Raw genomic sequence first — 22,019 nt, 5'->3', positions numbered from 1 at the left:
AATGCTCGCAGGTTTACAACTGCGGAGCCTAGGAGAGAGAGCTCCATAAAATTTGGATTTAGGTCTGCAAATGCTGTAACCGTGCAGTTAAAGGGCGTTGGGGGAGTTTTACTTGCCAAAAGCTTGGGCCCAGGTGTCATTCGTACTCTACTCCCACATACTCCGGCACCCATAGCCTATGCCACGGGAGGTCCTACCTTGAATACATCAAAGCGTCTTCAGGAACGGATTCCCCATTGGAGATGTAACGACTTACTATCGCAACCTTGAAACGTCGGCGGAGCTGTTCCAGCTGACTACATCGGCAGGACGTTTCGGAGCGCCGGTCAAAGAGAATTGCTGGGAAACACTTTGCTCCTACATTCAAAGCCTTTCCCAGATTTCCATATTTACCATAAATGCACGTGCTTTGCGTGATGGTTTGTGCGCCACTGTATAGCTCGTGCTTCCTTTGGATTGAGTAAAGACAGGACACGCCGGAAGACTGGGAAGAGGGATATCGCCTAACAGGATAAAAAATGGAAGCTACTATGGTGTGAAAGGGGTGGCTCTTTGTGGAAGCTGTCAGTGTGACTAAGGACGAGGTCATTGTCCATTTAGACCCACCAGCCCAGTAGTCCAAAGCACCATGCAATTAGGTCGCGATGCCACGTAACGGATACGCTGCAAACTGTTCCTGTTAGGGGAGTCGGTGATACCGCCGCGCCTTTGCCCCCACGCCCCATGACCCGCGCTCACAAGTGCAAACCCAAACCACAAAGCACTTTTGCATCCACAGCCAACCTGCGGGACACCATATCTTCTCTGCTCTTCCAATCTACACACTCCCTAGTGCCCGTGTGTGCTACACCCCCCAAACCCTATGTGGTTGGTCTAAACCCCCAAGCACGATGACCTCTCGAATTGTAACCACCAGTCCACCAACCGCTGGAATTGCCTTACGGGTCTCACATCCCCACTTGCCCATCTAGTTTTGGGACGATAACCTGAGTCCGAACCCTTCCGGTAACCCGAGCCCGTCCAAACCCGTTAGGGGATCGTCTTTCTCCCCGCCCACAGGAGGCCGAGCTCCTTACCGCTGTGGCTGAGTACCGCGCCCAGCTGGCCTCCTTGGAGGAGCTGCTGTCCGCGGACCCGGGCAATCAGGAAGCCAAGGAGGTGTTTCGGGCGGGCGGGGTCAGCGGTGATGTGGGAGGGAAGGGCCTTTGGACAGCCATAACCGCAGCTGCGTGTCCACCGCCATCGCCATCATAACAGCAGCTGTGCGGTCAGCTTTGCCAGGGCTTGCGTGTCCTCTCTTGCGCTGCTTCATGACACTGGCTTGGACCATGGTGCCTGAGGTTGCTGGGTGTGCGTGGGGTTTTGCCGCCTTTCTTCCGCCGGCCATGCTCCCATCACGCGGGACATAGACGCGCGTTCTAGGGAAACACCCGCACACGTACCTTGCACTCGCCGCTCAGTTTACACATAAGAAATAGATGTCAAGCTGCTTCCAGGGTTTTCTCCGAATCTACATTCCGGTCCCAAGCTTTGAAGCCCCCGCGCAACCAACCCTCTCGACGCCATGCGCACGTCTTCCCCACCGGTGGCTAAAAATGCGAGTGGCCAGGTGTACGAACAGCTCCAAGGGGCTCTGTCGTACACATTGGCGGCCTTGGACGAGCAGCAGCTGCAACAACAGCAGCAGCTGCAGGAAATGGCGGATGCCCAATTCGCTGAGGGGGCTGCGGCCTCTAGGGCTGCCGGAGGTGAGGTGAGGTGAGGGGGTGGCTAGGAAACAAGTTGCCAGCGTGGGGAGGTCTGCCTGCCTTTCCGTCCCTTTGCTATCGCGCCAAAACAGCAGCAAAAGCCGCGCGGCCTGCCACGAAGCTACGAGAGCACTCTCCCTCACCTGTGCGAAAATCCCGCCCAGCCCCCGAGCTTTTCCCCTGCCGATGGTGCAGCCGACGAGGGTCCGACGACGGCAATACTGCATGGGAACGGCGACGTCGACGGAGTCGCCGCTGCCGTCGGCGGCGCAGCCGCCGTAGCCGCCGCCGAAAGCGATGCTGTCGCGGAGGCCCTGGCACTGGCTGGGGCTGCGGCAGCATCTCGACCGCGCGGCGGTGCAGCCAACAACGCGCGCATGCACCCCGCCAACCTCTACCACCGACAGGAACCGGACTTTGCCGCACTCGCAGAGAAGTACAAGGAGCTCCGGCCGTACGTCAGCACTGACGCAGGTACGGACAGCAAGTACGGACGATAGCCGCGGTCATCGCAGCCCGCCATGCTAGCCAGCAAGCTCTTCCTAAAGCACGCTACAGCTTGGCCCCTCATCCTGGGTGGTCGTAGGGTTTCCGTTGCCTTACAGTAACAGCCCGCCACTCAACTCACCCACACCAGTGAGTACATGCGGCAGGTACCGCCGCCACGCTGGCACGCTGCAGCCGCCAGCTTTGTGCCAGCTTTCCGCCTGTGCTCCCGCGGCCGCGGCCGCTCCCCCTCTCGTGCTACTGCCGCTTCTCCGATGACTCGTTTTATGTACCCTCCCTCGTACAGCGATATTGCCGTCGTCGCCTTATCACCACTTCCCCCTGGTCTGCCCGCTAATCCCTTCACCGTGGTCCCCTCCCGGACACGTCCACACTGTTCTTCGCCCACACACGAACGCACTCCGCAGCGGGTCGAGCACACCTGGACACGAGCAGCTGGGCGGCCACCCGCGCCCTGACCGCCTGTCTGTTGCGCCACGATTTCGGGGTGCGGTGGTGGCTGCCGGAGGGGCAGCTGGTGCCGCCGGTACCCAACCGAGCCAACTACATCCACTGGATCAATGACCTGCTGCACCTCTCCGCGCCGCCACAGCCGCCACAGCCGCCTTTGTCAGGTGCAAGCTGGAAGCAATAGCAAACTTCGGAGGCAATAATTACTCCGTTGCCCCTCCATTCCTCTCACGCCCCAAGTCCACCTCCTTAGTGATTGCGAGTGTAAAGGGATTTTAAAGTCAGATGTCTGGTGATGTTGTGACCAAAGGGGGGCCGATATCGCTGTTATGCGGAAGAGGGGCTCTTAGGATTGACACGTAACGATAAGCGCCGGCACATGCTCCATATGACCCTATGTGATCCATGATCGTGCCGGCGAGATCATCGTTTGTTTCGGGTCGTTGCTGCGCTTGGATCTGGAGTCCTATGAGAGCCGCATGGCCTCTTTGTTAGTCGTCGTCTCACTCCTCCACTTTTTTTACTCCGTGGACTGTGGAACGCGTTCGTCGTCCACCGGTCGTTTCCGAATCGTTGCAGGCTGCAGCGGCGGCGGAGGAGGTGATGGCAGCGATGGCGCATGCGCGGTGCTGCGCGGACTGGACATTGGCTGCGGCGCGAATTTCATCTACTGCTTGCTAGGTGCCGTACTGTACGGCTGGAAAATGGTGGGCGTTGACGTGACGCAGGTGCGTGCGAGGCCGAGGTGGGGGAGGGCAGGCTTGGGCGTGGCGCGCTGTACGTACAGAGCCTGACCGGGCCCCGTTGCTGGTCCCCACTGGCACTGGCGGGTCACGGAAAGCGACCCGTGGGAAATGCCCACTGGCGGCCCACTGGGGCGGGGTGGAGAGAGAACTGTGTGGGGGAGGTAGGGTCCCCTCGAGCTCCCTCCTAGGTCCCCCTCCTTCCAAAACCGCCGCTACCCGGTCCCGGCCTATGGTCCCCAAGCCCTGTCTAGCCCTCTTTGTCCTCCATCCTCGGTCCACCCCTTCAGCAAATCCCCGTACACCCCGTTCAGGTCGCTGTGCGGTGTTGCCGGCAGCTCATTGAGGATAACCCACAGGTAATGAGGTGGGCTGGGTGGGCCAAGCTCCTCCCACAACACACACACGCGCGCGCACATACACACACACACACGCACACACACGCGCGCCGCACACATACACACGCACACACACACACACACTCTCTCTGAGGATAGGGCCATGACGGATCCCGTCTGAGCTCCTCTCGTGCACTTCCCAAGTTTACAATTGATGTTTGGAAAGGATGCTTTTGCATTTTTGAACTTCTGTATTCCCGCCTTACACCTCCTTCGCCTCTGTTGGCCGGCATATGCGTTGTGTCATCGGCTGGTCGGTCGGGTCGGTATGTATTGCAGGTGGCGGCCCTATTGGAGATCCGGGATCTGTCGTACCTACATCCGGATCTCCAGGCCCCCGATGCAGCCGCGCTGGCAGGGCCCGTGGGGCCAGCCGGTGGCGGGAGGAGACGCAAGCGCGGTGGCTCTGCCGCCGGTGGTCCTGACGGCGCGGCTCACGCGGCCGAGCTCCAACAGCAGGACTACCGGGAGGATGGGGGCACCGGCGGCGACGGAACCGAGGCGGCGGAGGGTGGGGCCGTGGCCATGTCCGGGATGGATCAGGAAGCAGGGCTGCCGGGAGATGCTGCGAGTCCAACTGGCAAGCAGCAGGTAGGAAAGTGCGGTGCGGCAAAATTGGGTGTTGTGGCATGAGGGAAATGCGGGTAGGGAAGAGGAAGGCAAGGGAGGGATTGTTGTGGGGTTGGAGGCGAGAGGAAGCCCATGATGAGCCCATGGATTCAAACAAGGGGAGAGAGGAGGGGTGGAGGAAAGGGGAGAAGATGCGCTGTGATGGCATTTGACCCCACTCGCCTGCCCATGTCCACGTGCCTCCCACCCTGTTGCGCACTCTGGGGCCGTAGCGGGGCAGTGCTTAGGACGCCGGCAGTTGGTGGTTTGTCTTCAGCCTGTAACCCCCTTTGCCCTCTTCTTGCGCCCGGTGGCCACCACAGGGTATCTTGCTGCCGGCGTTCGCGGACGATAGCGAGACATTTGCCTTCACAATGTGCAACCCGCCTTTCTTTGAGAGCATGCAGGTAGCTGGCTGGGGAAGGTGGCGGGGTCTCAGGTGATGTGGTGGACGTGGGGGGGGGTACGTTAGGCCCCTGGTGGTGAAGTCCAGGTGAGGAAAATTACCTGTTGGCCGTGGTTGAGGGGTTTGATGAAGCTGGGAACGGGAGGGCCGTTTTAACTTCTGCTCAGCATGTAAGGAAATCGACCACAGACGCGGAAAGACGCCGAGGACATCCAAAGTAACTATGGGACGGAGAGGGAATTCCAGCACTCCGGAAGAAGGAGGCTTCGGCATTTTGAACCCGGATCAACGACTAGGATGGACAGGCCATGGCAAGTTATACTGCCTGCCGTAACCGCGTCTTTACCCCTCCCGCCCCTCCCGCCCCTCCCGGCACTGACGCATGTCATGTCGGCCCGGCTACAGGAAGCTGCTCAAAATCCCAACACTGCTTTTGGAGGTGAGTGGTCATGTGTGTGGAGGTGGGTCAGTGGCCCAGTGACCCCTGGGGGCTCTGGGGATAAAGACCATCGGAACCAGAAGCCCAGACCCCCTGTTCGGAGTGTTTGGGACTGGCCCGAGGGTGCCGTGCCCTAACCTGGACATAACCTGGGTCCGGGTCCACTGTTGTTTTCCTCCCGTCGGGCACTCATACAGGTACGGCCGCGGAGATGGTCTGCCCTGGTGGCGAGCTTGCCTTTGTGTTGCAGATGCTGGTGGAGAGCGAGGAGCTGCGGGACAGAGTGCATTGGTGGGTTATCCTGAAGAGGGACGATCCTGGGAGAACCTTGGAACAATGTTGAGAGGATGGGTCACCGCCGCGGCCGCAAATTGGCTGCTGTGGTGGTTTGGGAGAAAGGGGTGTGTGTATGCGTGTGCGTGTTTGTGTATGTGTGCGTTGTTGGCCTCCACCCAAGGGGGTGTTCAGCCTTTTGCCCTTTCTTTTCCGTGTATTTGCCTCCTGCACGTCTCTCTACTGTGCAGGTTCAGCACTATGGTCGGGAAGAAGAGTACGTTGAAGGCAAGTGCATGAGGCGAATGTGGAGGGGGGCTCTGGAGATCGGAGGGACGATGGAGGTGCACGTGGATGGACTTGTCCACCGGAGTTGCCTCGTGACTTCTCCGCTGGTGGAACCCGAAGCCTACATGAACCAAGATTAGTCAAGCTAACAGCCCGGCCTGCCGCTATCTGCCTGCCTGCCTGCCTGCATGCATGCCCTCATGTCGTTTTGCCGTTTGACGTCCCTCTGCCATGGGCTACCATACCAGAGCCGTGTCGGCCGTGTCAGGCATTGCTCTATGATGTCACATCACCTCCTAAGAGTAACATCCCATTCCCTTCCGGCTTCTTGTCGCACCTGTCTTCTCCCCTCCCCCTCCTACTGTTCCTCCTCCTTCGCGCACAGGCCCTCCGACGAGAGCTCCACTGCCGACATGTGACGGCGTTGCGGACCACAGAGCTTGCCCAGGTAGACCGTATCACCATACCATCATCACCATCACCAACCCAACCTCCCTACACCCTACACACGCAGTTTATCCCCCAAGACCCAAGCATTGCCATACAGGCAGGCGGCTGGCAGAGGTTAAGGCCTGACTTCTGCTCCCGGCCGACCCGGGTTCAAGTCTGCCTGCCGACTCCTCGGGTGTTTGAGGAGTGTTGAAGGAGGGAAATGGCCCCCCATCATATGGACCATGTAGGACGTGATAAAATCAACTTGCGAGCTAACCAGGAACTAAGTTGATGCGCCGTTGATCCGCTAGATTTGGTTGGATGCTGGTGGTGAGTTGCCGAACCCAACGAATACATTCTGAAGTCGGATGGGGTGACGGATTAGGGTGCCCCTCTAGCAGGGGAGAGCAGGGACTGCCTCGGGAAAGGGGGCCGCTGGCGAAGTTAACCACCCTGTAACAATATACATACATACGGCTGTTGATGCTTTAGATCTCGACAAGTTGTTTCCCTGACCGTTGCACATAATCCCCCCACCCCCACCCCACACACATGTGCGGCACCCGCAGGGCAAGACATCCCGATGGGCGGTGGCCTGGTCTTGGCAGGTCGACCCAAACAAGGCCTCACAACCGTTGCGCAGGTTGGACGTGCCCACAGCGGTAACGGCAGCCGCCGTGGAGCCACATGGTGCCGCCGCCACTAGCACGGGCCCTGATGCAGCGCGGTTGGGCCGGGCACCGCCCGTTGTGGCGCCAAGCCTCGCCGCCGCGGGCATGCCGTTGCTGCCCCGGCGGCATGTGAGCTTTACGGTTCAGCAGGTAGGTGACGCGGGAGGGCGGGCGCAGCTGAGCTGTTGGCGCTGTGCTGCTGGGCCTCGTGTGGGTGGTGCTTGGGTCGCCCGTGAGTCGGGAGACACACGGTTTCAGTGGGGCGAGCTCGGAGGAGAAAGCTGATGAACGCATACCTGCCATTACGTTAGATGTAAGAGTCTGAGATAAAACAAGCTGGGCCACCACCGCTAGCTATTGCCATAGCCGCAACCAAAAGCAGACCATGCCTACATAACTACTGCCCTCAACAACAACATAAGCAACAACTGCAGCAAGAGCGCCACCATCCCTACCAGTACATCCCCATTGGTCCTGCCCTGCCCACGCAGACCGGCTTCCTCAACAGCCGAAACTTCCTACAAGAGGTTAAGCGGCTGTTGCAGGCGGAGGGCTGCGGGTACCAGCAACAGCTGGAGGTCGATGCGGTCGCCTGGACTGTGAGTTGGCCGCTGCAGGTGAGTAGTGCTCGTGGCTGGAGTACACCGGGTGAGAGCTGGCCCCGCTTCCTTTGCTGGTGTGTGGCAATAGGGCCTCGAGTTAGGACGACGGAAATTAACGATAAAGCAACGCCGACCTAACCTTGTGCGCGGCCAGAGTTTGGCACCCCGTGGCGTTGCTGATCGAGGGTGCGGGATCATGCAAACGGAGCACATTGCCTGTATGTACCTCACGAGAAGCTGGTTACACAGCTTGTTGGGCCCTTCCTCGCCTTCTCCCAGCGTCGCCCTCGAACTTGCCATCCCCCCTAATCCTCTCCTCTGGACTTTGGATAGCTACTCTTACGCTTCTTGCACATGTTTCTACCCCCTCATCTCAACTTTCCTTGCAGGTGGGACCTTTTAGTGCAGCTGCAGAGGGAGAGGAACGGACTGCGAAGCGCCACCGGGAGGATGCGGCGGAGGGCGGCCGTAGTTGGGCCAGCAACATCAGGGTAAGTCGTAAGCTGAGGGCCGTAGCGCGGCATCTGCATCTGCGGATCGGTGTCAGTGGAAGCCGCTGTGTGGAAGCCGCTGTGTTTTTGTGAGAGGTGACCTCAGCTGTTCCTGCTGTTCTTGCTGCTGCTGCCGATATTCCTGCTATCAGGCTCGCTTGAGAGTCGCGCAGCAGCAGCGAGGTCGCTTTGAGGTGGTGGCGACAATACCCAATCACGCACCGGACACGGTGGCACGTGCATTCACGGGCGTTATGGCATCCTTGGAATTGGGACTTACGTCCTGTGGTGCTCGGAGCTGAGAATGCGCTGTGCATGTCTCGTCTTGTTTGGTGCTCCTGCGTGGCGATGGTGGCGACCGGACGACTGACGTGTGGAGAGATGACGAGACGTTGACCGCATTCACCTTGGCACATCCTAACTCGAGCAAAAGGTCGCAGGAAACTTCAGGAGGTCCCGGGTTGGCCCCGAGGAATTGAGCAGAGTAATTTCCCGTGCCCAGACTCCGGGTATCTATCCTTGAGGGCTTTAGGGCCCGGCCGAGGGGCAAGCAAATAAGATAGGGGAGGCTGATTTTTGGAAATGGGCGCCGCACAGGGGCTATCATTTTTTGCAGGTCGACATATGAGCATGACAGGAGCATATCAATTTGTGAACAATTATATGTCGTCGAACCCCAGACCCAACTCCCAGACCGTTGACAATGTTACTCTGCATCTCTGCAGGCCGAGATGCGTGTCCAGAGTACGTACGTTGGCAAAGAATTTGGTAAAAGATACCACCCTGCTAAACATCAAGTAGGCGTCCTCAAGCAACAGATGAGCAACTGGACTTTCATGCGTACTTCGGGCAGTAAGGTCAAATAAAGGAGAACCAAATAATGAACCGTATGTTGCACTGGGGAAAGCAGACTCACTTTGGGCAAAGCTGACCATCGTAACCTAGTACTGTGCGCTTATGCAACTAATTACCCGGCATACGCGATACCAAATTAAGCTAAGCTGTGTACAGACTACTTATTGTTATACTTCAAAAGCAAGTTCCGGGTTTGCCCAGAGGTGAATTAGATTGTCGAAAGTGCGTCTCGGAGAGGATGGATACCGGCACGTTCACAGCATCATAACGTAATCGTACTGCGCTCCTCAAAGCATATAATCAGCGCCACGGCCGAAAGTCATAGCATGCATAAAATCATATCTCTCCAAGCAAATTCGTTGTGGCTTACTGAAATTTGACATATTGGTGTCCGTTACCTTCGCGCTTGTGCTTCCGGATTAAAGACTGACGTCAGAAGTGGCGCTTCTTGTGACTATTTAGTTTATGTCGATTGTACACACATCTTCTCTTGCTGTAACTGTTTGCGCCCAAGCCCTCCCGGTCTTGTCTTCAATGTCGCAAATGCTGCTTGAGAAGTCCGTGCGCTGTGCTCCTGCAAGGCAGGCCGGAGGGCAGAAGGCTACACCTGTGCCTTTGAGGTATGGAATGCTGCCTGGCGTTTGCAGGGGTATTCAGGAATCCGAACCTTTCTGTCCTCTGTTGCCCCTTTGCGTTTCGCAGGCAGGCTCTTCTTTGCGCCAACCAGAGATCACTACGAATTGGAACCCAATCTTTGCGCCTGCAAGCGATTGGGTGGGTGCTGTCAACGGCAGCTGACATGTCAATGGTTACGATTTGTTATTAGTTAGACCTTTACCGCGTCGTGAAAGCTATTTTTCCCTTTAATTTTACGTAGGCCTGTGCGCTCCCTGGCCGCTAGCGCAGCGGAGCCGGCGTTGGCCTGCCCGCATGACCCTGACCAACTACCGCACTTGCCAGACCCCCGCCCCAGGCCAGCGGTCGATTCCGGAATTAATGTTCAGAAGTATGTCCAGGTACGCAATACAAGACACCTCTGTTACGTCCCTAACGTCCCTATTGAGACCCTTTCAATTGTTTCCAACCCTCGTTTCTTACTACAGGAGAATTATAAGGCCTACAGTGGCGATTCATCCTTCCTCGCTGGACCTACGGAACGCACGAAAAAGCTTTGGTCTGAGCTGGAAAAGCTTATTTGTTTGGAGGTGCGCCGTTTGCCTGCCAATATCGATGCGCCGTTTGCCTGCCACGCCGGTGCGCCGTCTGCCTGCCGTACCAGTGCGCCGTTTGCATTGTGCTTACTTGGCACAAACTAAGAAGACCAAAATCAACAGCGGTGTGATTGTGTGACCTTCATGTTTCCGTGCAAGTTGCACCGGTTCTACGGACTCTCCTATATATACCTCTTTGTTTCTTCTCCTGCAGTTGGAGAAGGGCGTCCTGGATGTTGATCCTAGCAAGCCCTCAACCATTGCTGGCTTTCCCCCCGGCTACATCGACAAGGACCTTGAGCAGGTCGTGGGCCTCCAAACCGACAAGCCCCTGAAGCGAGCGATCAAGCCGCTGGGAGGAATTAACATGGTGAAGGCGGCGCTGGAGTCTTACGGCTATCAACCGGATGCAGAGGTGCGGGTTCCTCACTTGCCCTAAGTATAGGCTTCTCGGCACTGGCCAACACATGATTGCCTATTGGTATACAGGTTGAACAGGTTTACACGTCTGTCCGCAAGACGCACAACGCCGGGGTGTTCGATGCCTACACGGATGAGATGCGAGCGGCGCGCAAGAGCGGCATTCTGACCGGCCTGCCAGATGGCTATGGCCGCGGCCGCATCATCGGCGATTACAGGCACGTGAATGTATGTTGCTTGGGTTTTGCCTTTATTCGAGTTTAGATCCGGACTTGGGTCATCCTTTGGCTGTTGTCCTGCCCTTTTCTTTGGCCGCGTGGCGTGGCATGGCTTAATGTGTCACGTACGGCCTACAGGCGCGTGGCATTGTACGGCGTTGATGCGCTTATCGCCGCTAAGAAGACGGACCTGAAGCACAACCTGCTGGGCGTGATGGATGAGGAGAAGATCCGCCTCCGCGAGGAGGTGAACGAGCAGATCCGCGCGCTGATGGAGCTCAAGGAAATGGCCCAGTCTTACGGCTTTGACATCAGCAGGTACGGCATCGGCCCGTTCGTTTGCCGGTAGGCCCACATGGCCATGAAGCTCCGTTTCAAGTCGGCCAACCTCGTCCACATACTCTGCGGATGCTGTGTTAACCCCCGCCGCCGCCACGGTCTTTTCCCCCTTGCTGCCCCCTCAGGCCCGCCCAGAACTCCAGGGAAGCCGTGCAGTGGTTGTACTTCGCCTACCTAGGGGCTGTCAAGGAACAAGGTGCGCTGAGGATGCGCATCGCCCACGCACCCCCACGATTCGGAAAGCAATGCGCTGATGTAATGTAATGCATCCATCACCTGGCCTAGCATCAGGTCTTACCTTGGAAATCCTACATGCTCATGAGCCAGTTGACTCGGCACCAACTAACTTCTCTCACAATCCAACACCTCGCGATTCTGACAAGTCGCTTTCCCCCTTGCTCTCCCCTCAAACCGTATTGCCAGATGGCGCCGCTATGAGCCTGGGTCGCATCGACGCCTTCCTGGACACCTACTTCGAGCGCGACCTGGCCGCGGGCACCATTACAGAGGCCGAGGTTCAGGAGCTGGTGGACCACTTCGTCATGAAGTTGCGGATTGTGCGGCAGCTGCGCACGCCCGAGTACAACGCCCTGTTCGCGGGCGACCCCACCTGGGTGACCTGCGTGCTGGGCGGCACGGACGCAGCCGGCAAGCCCATGGTCACGAAGACCAGCTTCCGCATGCTCAACACGCTCTACAACCTGGGCCCGGCGCCCGAGCCCAATCTGACGGTGCTGTGGAACGAGAACCTGCCGCAGCCCTTCAAGGACTTCTGCTCCAAGGTGTCTCTGGACACGTCCTCCATCCAGTACGAATCTGACCGGCTGATGAGCCGCCTGTTCGGCTCCGACTACTCCATCGCATGCTGCGTGTCCGCCATGAGGGTGGGCAAGGACATGCAGTACTTCGGTGCGCGTGCCAACCTTCCCAAGCTGATGCTCTACGTCCTGAACCAGGTGCGAGGGTAGGATGTGCGCGTCCGTGTTATCTGCCTGTGACCCGACCCACACCCTACATCCGTCCAGCATTTGAACCCTGCGCGCCTCTGTTCTCCTCTCCCGTTGCAGGGCCGCGACGAAGTGACTGGTGCGCAGGCTGGCCCCAAGTTCGCCTCGGTGCGTGTGAAGGACGCCCCACTGGACTTCGAGGAGGTCCGTGCCAAACTTGAGGACGGCATGGAGTGGCTGGCCTCGCTGTACGCCAACACCATGAACGTTATCCACTGTGAGTTGTGGGGCAGGCACGGCGTCTTTTGGTGCTTGTAGCTTTGCTGCATGTGTCGTTTAATTCTGGGATGCGTTTCTGTGCGGCGTGTGTTAACGGCCATGCATCGCTGCTGTTCCCACACAGACATGCATGACAAGTACGACTACGAGCGTCTGCAAATGGCCCTGCATGATACCTACGTACGCCGCCTGCTGGCCTTCGGTATTTCGGGTCTATCTGTCGTGACCGATTCGCTGTCCGCCATCAAGTACGCCAAAGTAACCCCGGTGTATGACGAGAAGGGTATTATGGTGGACTTCGTCGTTGATGGCACCTTCCCCAAGTACGGAAATGATGATGACCGCGCTGATGAGATTGCGGAGTGGATCACATCGACGTTCTCTAAGAAGCTATCAAGTCAACACACGTACCGGTAAGTGCACTTGAGAATCGTTGGTGATTCAGCATAGGGGTTCTTGATTTTGCAATATGCTGCACAATGCTCGCGCTGACGCCGGCCTCGGTCACCCCTCATACAACTTAGGGTATAAACCTTCCTCCTTCCGCCCTTCGCCCCAATCATCCCTGCCCCCTTCCTACCCGCACAGCAACTCCATCCCCACGCTGTCGGTCTTGACCATCACCTCCAATGTGGTGTACGGCAAGAAGACCGGTAGCACTCCTGACGGCCGCAAGAAGGGTGAGCCCTTCGCGCCGGGAGCCAACCCCCTGCACGGCCGCGACTCGCACGGCGCTCTGGCGTCCCTCAACTCCGTGGCCAAGCTGCCATACACCAGCTGCCTGGACGGCATCTCCAACACCTTCTCCCTAATTCCTCAGGTTAGTTGCTGTGGGGAGGAGAACACGGCGGAGGGGCGGAGGTTGGAAATTCCCAGAAGCAGATGATGACCAGCCCGATGGACGCGCTTCGCAGAGTTTTACGACGACCTTGCATTGCTATGACTGAAGCTTAATACCCTTATTAACCTCTTCCTCCTCATCCTTACTAGGTTGCTCTCCTTTGCGCCCGTGTGGCTCTTGTAGGTTCTGGGCAAAGGCGGTGAACCTGAGCGCGCTGCTAACCTGTCCTCCATCCTGGACGGCTACTTCGTAACTGGTGGCCACCACATCAACGTCAATGTGCTCAACCGCGCAATGCTTATGGACGCCGTGGAGGTGAGGTTCGGATGCTTGATGTGTTCGTCGATCCCATTCCTGCTTTAGCCAGGTTAAGGTGTTCCCCATGCGGGATAAGTTGCCAGCTGACCGTGTCGTCTTTCCTCTTTGGCATTTCGAGCTCTCACGTTCCTCATCGCCTACAATCCTTCCCCATCTCTCTCTGCAGCACCCCGAGAAGTACCCCAACCTCACCATCCGCGTCTCCGGCTACGCGGTGCACTTTGCCCGACTTACCCGGGAGCAGCAGCTCGAGGTCATCGCCCGCACCTTCCACGAGACCATGTAATAAGTTGTGACACCACCACGGAGGAGGAGCTGAGCGGCGGCGTTGAAGGATTGCAGAGGGGGGCCCATGTATGTGTTAGTCGCTTAACGTGGGAGGTAATGCCTTGTGTTACCGTGTGAGCTTAACAAAAGCGAGTGGCATCAATCATTATTGTACATGTGGCATGCCGAAGAGTCGTGAGGATATCGTGAATAAGAGATTCGTTCATTATTTCCGCTATCAGCAAAGCATCTCAGGTCGCATGCTCCTGATGTTTATGGCTTGGCGTTCTTAAAGCGGTGAGCCCCGTTGGTTAGTTGTTTGCAGACGTTGCGCATAGATGTATGCACCAAATGCGGTTGTGATATCATATGAAACCTTGAGCGGAAATGTTTGGCCCTGCATTGGCTAGCCTCCTCAATTATTTGCCGGGCGTTTGCCGACTTTCGACCTGACAATAAATATGGTGAGAGGGCTTTCCCCTTACCTGGCTAGTGCTCGGCGTATATGTTACAGAAATAAGCGTATGCGCCTTTGCGCTATGCTCTTATTGAAGCAATGACACGGGAAATGTATCAATCAAGTCGGCTACCCCCAGTCAACGAGTGAGTTGCATTTGTTATCTGAATGCGCTGCTAAGCCTGCTGAGTTTTGAGGGGTTGCGGCCGGGTGAGTGGCTTATTATCCTGTAGATAGTTCTAGAAGTGTTTCTTCGTTGGGAGTTATCCCCGCACGTTGCGTAGGTTTGTGTACACATAACGTACACTTGCTGACTTTCTGTACACGGGATCGTGCGGCTTGCGATCATGTCTGTCACGTCATGTAACCCATTTGGATACTGCAAGGAGAAATGTAAAGGGAATATTGAAGCACTGTGAAACGTTTGAGCCCAACGCCCAGATTTATATGTAACGTGAAACGTGTCTAGTGGAGTTGTGTATTTTCCCGACTCCTTTTACTGTGCGCAACTCACATAGTGTACTTATAGCAGGCTGATATAAATCTAGTCCACCACAATTCAAATCATACATGCATTATGGGTGGAAGAATTTATGACACGAAAATGCCTCCTTGTTAACCCCTGAGCCGCTGGATTACACCCGATGAGACTATTGCTGCAAGCGTATCACTCATGAATTAAACAAATCAAAAACGCGGAATGTTGTTCGTCATCTGTCAAGCGACCCCTGCGTGTATGAGGCTGTGGTTTCAGAACCCGGTCCAAAGCCCTGCAGGGCCCCTTTGGCTGATGCACGACATTGGACGCTATTTAAGTGGCCTTCCGGCAATATTTGTCCGGAGCTAGAAGTATGAACATGATTGTCTGTAGACGCAATCGGGAAACAGCATCATCCAACGTCCTTGTCTCCTTGTCCTAGTCCCGAAAAAATTGCACGTTGCAACAGTACTGGAATTTCCTGGTTTCATAACTATCATCGTGAACCGAAATAACAGCACAAAGCTGCGCTATGTGCGGAACACAAAAACAAGGGTCGAGCCTCACAGTGCAACGGGATGCCGCGCGGCATGCCTTCGATGCGTATTCCACCATCGGCTAATCAATCGGCACCATCGGCCCATCAATTAATTCTCTTACAGCCGGATGTTCATTTCGCATCCATGGGTGAAGCTACGCACTACCGCAATCAGCCGGACATCTTATTATGCTTTTAGCATCTGGTCCCCTCTCGGGCTCCTATCGCTTTCATGTTCAGTTCGTCGCCGCTCGTTTTGTGACGTTAGTTCGACCTCAACATTTTATTATGTATGATGCTGATTTACGTAGGATGCTTACGTTGTGTCATGGATTTTAGACAGGACAGAGCTTTGGTACAAAAGCGTACGATGGTACCAGCGTACAGCATCGGAGACTACCTTAAAATTCCCCGCGTGCCCTGATTCCTCTGCATTATCCTCTGGTATTATCAGTCAAGAGAGGTGTCCAAAAATATTAATTCACTGAACGAACAAAAAGACGTGCCTCCTTTCACACGACTGACCCACGGTTCACCTCACTACCAAGTCTTGTACAAACCATTTTACGCTGCTTTATTGCTTTTCCCTTACAAACCTCAGCTATCGTCCCATCTTTCAAGCCAGCCCATGTTTCGTCACGAAGACGCCAACTGACAGAACTGACCAACTACTAGAAAGCTCGCTTTTACTTGTGTGCACACTCGACTGACCGAGCCCGCTCAGTCTCCACGGAGCTCGACTGCTGCTCACAGCATCACAACTGATCCTGAAGCAATCGTCCCTTGCCGGCCGCCAGCCGCCATCGTCCGCGTCCTCCCGGATTCCCATCGCCACCTCCCCAGCGGGCGGCAGCAATAACAATAGCTTCTTGCTTCTTGACGGCATGCCGACACAGGCGCTGAGCACGGAAAGGTGCGAACCCCGCCGGATCCCCCGACTGATTTCGCAATACCGGGCTGCGGGAATTTGTCATGTATGCTGTACATCCCCAGCACATGCATGGAGCTTGACGTGAGGGCGCCCCTCAAATCCTCCGTCGCCGTACGATTGCACAAGGGACGATCCTTCCCGAGCACATCGCTGCAGCTAGCCACTCACATTTATCCTCTGCCAAACCCCGCATTTCGCACAATCTGGCCTCTTCTTCTTCTTCTGATATCCAGGATGCGGATGGCAAGGCACGCAGCTGACAGTCCGCTAGCAGCCTGCCCGAAGTTAGCTGTGACGGCCCTGGCTCGGCTGCCGCTCCTCCGACGGCCTCGGTGAGTTTGGAAGCGGCGCAGGGATTGCCTATGTGTTGTTAGTGGGGCACGGAAGGGCTGCTGGAAGCGGGACTTGAATGGAGCCGGGTTTGCAACACACGCACATGCACGTGTGTTTCGAGTTATATCAAAACGAGAGGTTTCTATCTTCAACATCTGGATCGGGATCATTGTGTGTTAGTGTTGGTTCTCACCGTCTGCGCGGGGCCCACCCATGCATGGGTGGTGCTGGTGGTGGGAGGCGTGGCGGCAAAGGCGGCTCGAGTGAGAGAGAGAGAGAGAGAACATGTGTGTGTGTGTGCGTGTAAGTGAGAGATACATATATAGATAGAGGTAGTGAGAGAAAAATGAGATGCCAGGATGTCCACGTCCCATGCGCACTTCCCTGCGTCCCTACCTATGCCCTCCGCCTTCCGCCTCACCCACACAGCGGATGTTTCACCACTGCGGCTGCCAGCCATGCCGCGCCGCTTGGGCAGCAGCGGCCGCCGCCGCCGCAGCAGCAGCAGCAGCTGCAAGTGCCAAGCGGCCAGGCGGACGCCCTGTTTTGCCTGCCAGATCCGCGGCCAAAACCGGCAGTGAACACCGATATTGACGCCGGGCGCTACGTACAGGTACGACCAAGTTGAATTTGTACCACGCACATACGACGTTCCATAAGGAGTTATATATCTACGCGTCTTGATGTATTTTGCGGTGTATGGTGCGCTCGACTGGTTGGGACCGTTAACGACCAAACGGGCTGTCCGCTGGTTTCAGGATAACTACAAGCCGTATACGTACGGCGATGCAAAGTTCCTGGCCCCTGCTACTCCCCGCACCAAGGCGCTATGGGGCAAATTAGAGAAGCTACTCAGCGAGGAGGTGGGGTGGGGCTGGGGTGGGTCCTGGGTTGGCGTTTTGTGTGTTGAAGAGGAGTGAGACCATGTGCGAGAGCATCGCCGGTTCGTCGTTCCGACCAACGGCGTGGGGAAAGCCTTGCTTAGGTGGCCCTCCTCATCGCAGCCAACGCCTAAAATCGCCATAACGATTTCACCCAACCACCAGTCACCCACAATATTAGTTCACCAATCAATCAACATGAGAAGCCACGCCTCGCGCTCTCCCGTCTCATCTCTGCGGATCCCGTGCACAGCTAAAAGTGGGCGTCCTGGACGTGGATCCTAGCAAGCCCTCAACCATTGCTGGCTTTCCCCCCGGCTACATCGACAAGGACCTTGAGCAGGTCGTGGGCCTCCAAACCGACAAGCCCCTGAAGCGAGCGATCAAGCCGCTGGGAGGTATAAACGTGGTAAAGGCGGCGTTGGAGTCGTACGGCTTCAAGCCCGATCCGGAGGTACGAGATTGTACGGCAAGTCTATATGTAGGTTTAGTTCAGGAAACAGTGTAACTTAAATGCACAATTCCCATTTGCACATGCTGCATGAAGGGTTACGTTTGCTTCTCGTTTTCCTTTGCTCCAAAACAAACAGGTTGAACAGGTTTACACGTCTGTCCGCAAGACGCACAACGCCGGGGTGTTCGATGCCTACACGGATGAGATGCGAGCGGCGCGCAAGAGCGGCATTCTGACGGGCCTGCCAGATGGCTATGGCCGTGGCCGCATCATCGGCGATTACAGGCACGTGAATGTATGTTGCTTGGGTTTTGCCTGGATTCGAGTTTAGGTCCGGACTTGGGTCATCCTTTGACTGTTGTCCTTCCCTTTTCTATGGCCGCGTGGCGTGGCATGGCTTAATGTGTCACGTACGGCCTACAGGCGCGTGGCGTTGTACGGCGTTGATGCGCTTATCGCCGCTAAGAAGACGGACCTGAAGCACAACCTGCTGGGCGTGATGGATGAGGAGAAGATCCGCCTCCGCGAGGAGGTGAACGAGCAGATCCGCGCGCTGATGGAGCTCAAGGAGATGGCCCAGTTGTACGGCTTTGACATCGGCAGGTACGGCATCGGCCCGTTCGTTTGCTGGTAGGCCCACATGGCCACGAAGCTCCGTTTCAAGTCGGCCATCCTCGTCCACGTATTCTGCGGGTGCTGTGTTAACCCCCGCCGCCGCCACGGTCTTTCCCCCCTTGCTGCCCCCTCAGGCCCGCCCAGAACTCCAGGGAAGCCGTACAGTGGTTGTACTTCGCATACCTAGGGGCTGTCAAGGAACAAGGTGCGCGGAGGCGGTGGGTTAGGCGCACCTCCCACGATTCGGAAAGCAATGCACTGATGTAATGTAATGCATCCATCACCTGGCCTAGCATCAGGTTTTACCTTGGAAACCCTACATGTTCTTCTGCCAGTTGACTCGGAACCAACTAACGTCTCTTCAGAATCCACAACCTCGCGATTCTGACAAGTCGCTTCCCCCTTGCTCTCCCCTCAACCCGTATTCCCAGATGGCGCTGCCATGAGTCTGGGTCGCATCGACGCCTTCCTGGACACCTACTTCGAGCGCGACCTGGCCGCGGGCACCATCACAGAGGCCGAGGTTCAGGAGCTGGTGGACCACTTCGTCATGAAGTTGCGGATTGTGCGGCAGCTGCGCACGCCCGAGTACAACGCCCTGTTCGCGGGCGACCCCACCTGGGTGACCTGCGTGCTGGGCGGCACGGACGCAGCCGGCAAGCCCATGGTCACGAAGACCAGCTTCCGCATGCTCAACACGCTCTACAACCTGGGCCCGGCGCCCGAGCCCAATCTGACGGTGCTGTGGAACGAGAACCTGCCGCAGCCCTTCAAGGACTTCTGCTCCAAGGTGTCTCTGGACACGTCCTCCATCCAGTACGAATCTGACCGGCTGATGAGCCGCCTGTTCGGCTCCGACTACTCCATCGCATGCTGCGTGTCCGCCATGAGGGTGGGCAAGGACATGCAGTACTTTGGTGCGCGTGCCAACCTTCCCAAGCTGATGCTCTACGTCCTGAACCAGGTGCGAGGGTAGGATGTGCGTGTCCGTGTTATTTGCCTGTGACCCGACCCACACCCTACATCCGTCCAGCATTTGAACCCTGCGCGCCTCTGTTCTCCTCTCCCGTTGCAGGGCCGCGACGAAGTGACTGGTGCGCAGGTTGGCCCCAAGTTCGCCTCAGTGCGTGTGAAGGACGCCCCACTGGACTTCGAGGAGGTCCGTGCCAAACTTGAGGACGGCATGGAGTGGCTGGCCTCGCTGTACGCCAACACCATGAACGTCATCCACTGTGAGTTGTGGGGCAGGCACGGCGTCTTTTGGTGGTTGTAGCTTGAAGTGCTGCTGCATGCGATGCGTTTAATTTTGCGATGCGTTTCTGTGCGGCGTGTGTTAACGGCCATGCATCGCTGCCGTTCCCACACAGACATGCATGACAAGTACGACTACGAGCGTCTGCAAATGGCCCTGCATGATACCTACGTACGCCGCCTGCTGGCCTTCGGTATTGCTGGCCTTTCGGTGGTAGCCGACTCCTTATCCGCCATCAAGTACGCCAAAGTAACCCCGGTGTATGACGATCGGGGTCTCATGGTGGATTTTGCCATCCACGGCGACTTCCCCAAGTACGGCAATGATGATGATCGAGTGGACTCTCTGGCCGAGTGGCTGGTGAAGCGCTTCTCCCACATGCTCTCTAAGCAGCACACATACCGGTGAGTAACGATCAGGCTCCGCTTTCCTTACCTACCCAGGTGATTGCAGCTCGCGGATGGTTACCACACCAATTGTTCGAGGTACGCTTCTTTTTCCACAGGATCTCCTCCAAGAGAGGGCGTGTGTGGTTGGAGAACTAGGAAAGACGACTTTCACGACCAACACAACGTGGCCATTAGTGTCTCGGGAGGGGGCTTTTTTTTTTCTTTATACAGAGGCATTCCGACGCGTTTTCCAACTTATATCATACAACTTTGGGTATAAACCTTCATCCTTCTGCCCTTCGCCCGAATCATCCCTGGCCCCTTCCTACCCGCACAGCAACTCCATTCCCACGCTGTCGGTCTTGACCATCACCTCCAATGTGGTGTACGGCAAGAAGACCGGTAGCACTCCCGACGGCCGCAAGAAGGGTGAGCCCTTCGCACCGGGAGCCAACCCCCTGCACGGCCGCGACTCGCACGGCGCTCTGGCGTCCCTCAACTCCGTGGCCAAGCTGCCATACACCAGCTGCCTGGACGGCATCTCCAACACCTTCTCCCTAATTCCTCAGGTTAGTTGCTGTGCCAGCGTTACGTGCCGACATTTCATGGGCCTGCGTGTTCTTAAAGGAGGACGGCGCCGGCGAGACAATCTAGGCGGCGAGTAGCGGAGAAGAGGATGTTCAGGGGTTTCCCCACCCACGTTCCTTGGCCATCAGAACGCACGTATGTTAGGTGGCTGGCTTACCAAGCTTCCTCGTTATGCTCTGTTTAAATCCGCGGGGCTCATGCGCCGCCTATGTTCGCATCAGCTTGAGTTTGATGTCTGGGGCTGCTTTCCTCATCCTAAGCGCCTGCTTGCCTTGACACCCATCTTGGCGCCAGGTTCTCGGTAAGGGAGAAGAGGCAGAGCGCGCTGCTAACCTGTCCTCCATCCTGGACGGCTACTTCGTAACTGGTGGCCACCACATCAACGTCAATGTGCTCAACCGCGCAATGCTTATGGACGCCGTGGAGGTGAGGTTAGGATGCTTGATGTGTTCGTCGGTCCCATTCCTTCTTTAGCCAGGTTAAGGTGTTCCCCATGCGGGATAAGTTGCCAGCTGACCGTGTCGTCTTTCCTCTCTGGCATTTCGAGCTCTCACGTTCCTCATCGCCTACAATCCTTCCCCATCTCTCTCCGCAGCACCCCGAGAAGTACCCCAACCTCACCATCCGCGTCTCCGGCTACGCGGTGCACTTTGCCCGACTTACCCGGGAGCAGCAGCTCGAGGTCATCGCCCGCACCTTCCACGAGACCATGTAATAAGTTGTGGCACCACCACGGAGGAGGAGATGAGCGGCGGATTTAAGGATTGCAGAGGGGGGCCCATGTATGTGTTGGTCGCTTAACGTGGGAGGTAATGCCTTGTGTTACCGTGTGAGCTTGTGGCAACAGTAACCATAACTTTGCTCCATTTGAGTCTGTACAACAGTCTCACAGAAGGTTGAGACAAATGTAGTGACGGTGGCGGTTGTAATTGAGCTTATGGTTATCGTCTTGGAGGGTTGTGTAAATGGAGGATTGTGGTGGCGTTTAGGATTCGCCCTGATCGCTGTCCGGATGCGTGGCTACAGGCGTGAACATTGTCTATGGAGCCATGAAGAGTGCATTTCCAGAGTCGATTGTTGTAATCGGCAGGTCCTTCAGCACAGCCGCTATTTCCTTCGTCGTAGCCACGTAAATGCTGCTGCCCGTCTCCCCTGCTCAACTATCCGCCAAGACTGGTCTGCATCATTAATGGACCCCAGCATCTCTAATGCGCCTTAACGGGTGACGTTGCCTATCGTGAAGTAACGTTTGAACGTTTTTCAGTCTACCGTATCCGTACTGTTTCATACCGTGTAAGGCATCGGTGAGCACGCAAGTAATCGTCCACATTTTTTGTAAATTGTGTTTGGT

At 56.6% G+C, this 22,019-nt stretch overlaps 2 protein-coding genes across 2 annotated transcripts; both read left to right on the top strand.

Moving 5' to 3' along the window:
- Positions 1-518: 518 nt before the first annotated feature.
- VOLCADRAFT_107982 (uncharacterized protein) lies at positions 519-14,843 on the top strand (the record flags this gene model as incomplete). Its single annotated transcript, XM_002958119.1, has 30 exons — positions 519-533; positions 1,060-1,176; positions 1,610-1,748; positions 1,944-2,222; positions 2,663-2,869; positions 3,285-3,433; positions 3,739-3,807; positions 4,126-4,437; positions 4,779-4,862; positions 5,267-5,300; positions 5,498-5,591; positions 5,825-5,861; positions 6,247-6,309; positions 6,863-7,114; positions 7,456-7,581; positions 7,956-8,057; positions 8,783-8,909; positions 9,615-9,686; positions 9,873-9,928; positions 10,016-10,117; positions 10,338-10,538; positions 10,613-10,765; positions 10,943-11,079; positions 11,226-11,296; positions 11,524-12,056; positions 12,168-12,324; positions 12,451-12,739; positions 12,915-13,146; positions 13,351-13,482; positions 13,652-14,843. The coding sequence occupies 30 exons, from the start codon at positions 519-521 to the stop codon at positions 13,769-13,771; spliced, it is 4,461 nt and encodes a 1,486-aa protein (XP_002958165.1). The 3' UTR covers positions 13,772-14,843.
- A 5,127-nt stretch (positions 14,844-19,970) lies between these two features.
- Positions 19,971-21,418, top strand: VOLCADRAFT_84348 (uncharacterized protein; the record flags this gene model as incomplete). The annotated part of the gene is made up of 4 exons (XM_002958118.1): positions 19,971-20,095; positions 20,418-20,649; positions 20,963-21,094; positions 21,264-21,418. The coding sequence occupies 4 exons, from the start codon at positions 19,971-19,973 to the stop codon at positions 21,381-21,383; spliced, it is 609 nt and encodes a 202-aa protein (XP_002958164.1). The 3' UTR covers positions 21,384-21,418.
- Between the last annotated feature and the right edge of the window lie 601 nt (positions 21,419-22,019).

The sequence above is a fragment of the Volvox carteri genome, assembly GCF_000143455.1.
Source record: "Volvox carteri f. nagariensis unplaced genomic scaffold VOLCAscaffold_86, whole genome shotgun sequence".
NCBI lineage: Eukaryota > Viridiplantae > Chlorophyta > Chlorophyceae > Chlamydomonadales > Volvocaceae > Volvox > Volvox carteri.
The sequence above is the reverse complement of the archived record's forward strand: the minus strand, read 5'-3'. Positions and strand labels throughout refer to the sequence as shown.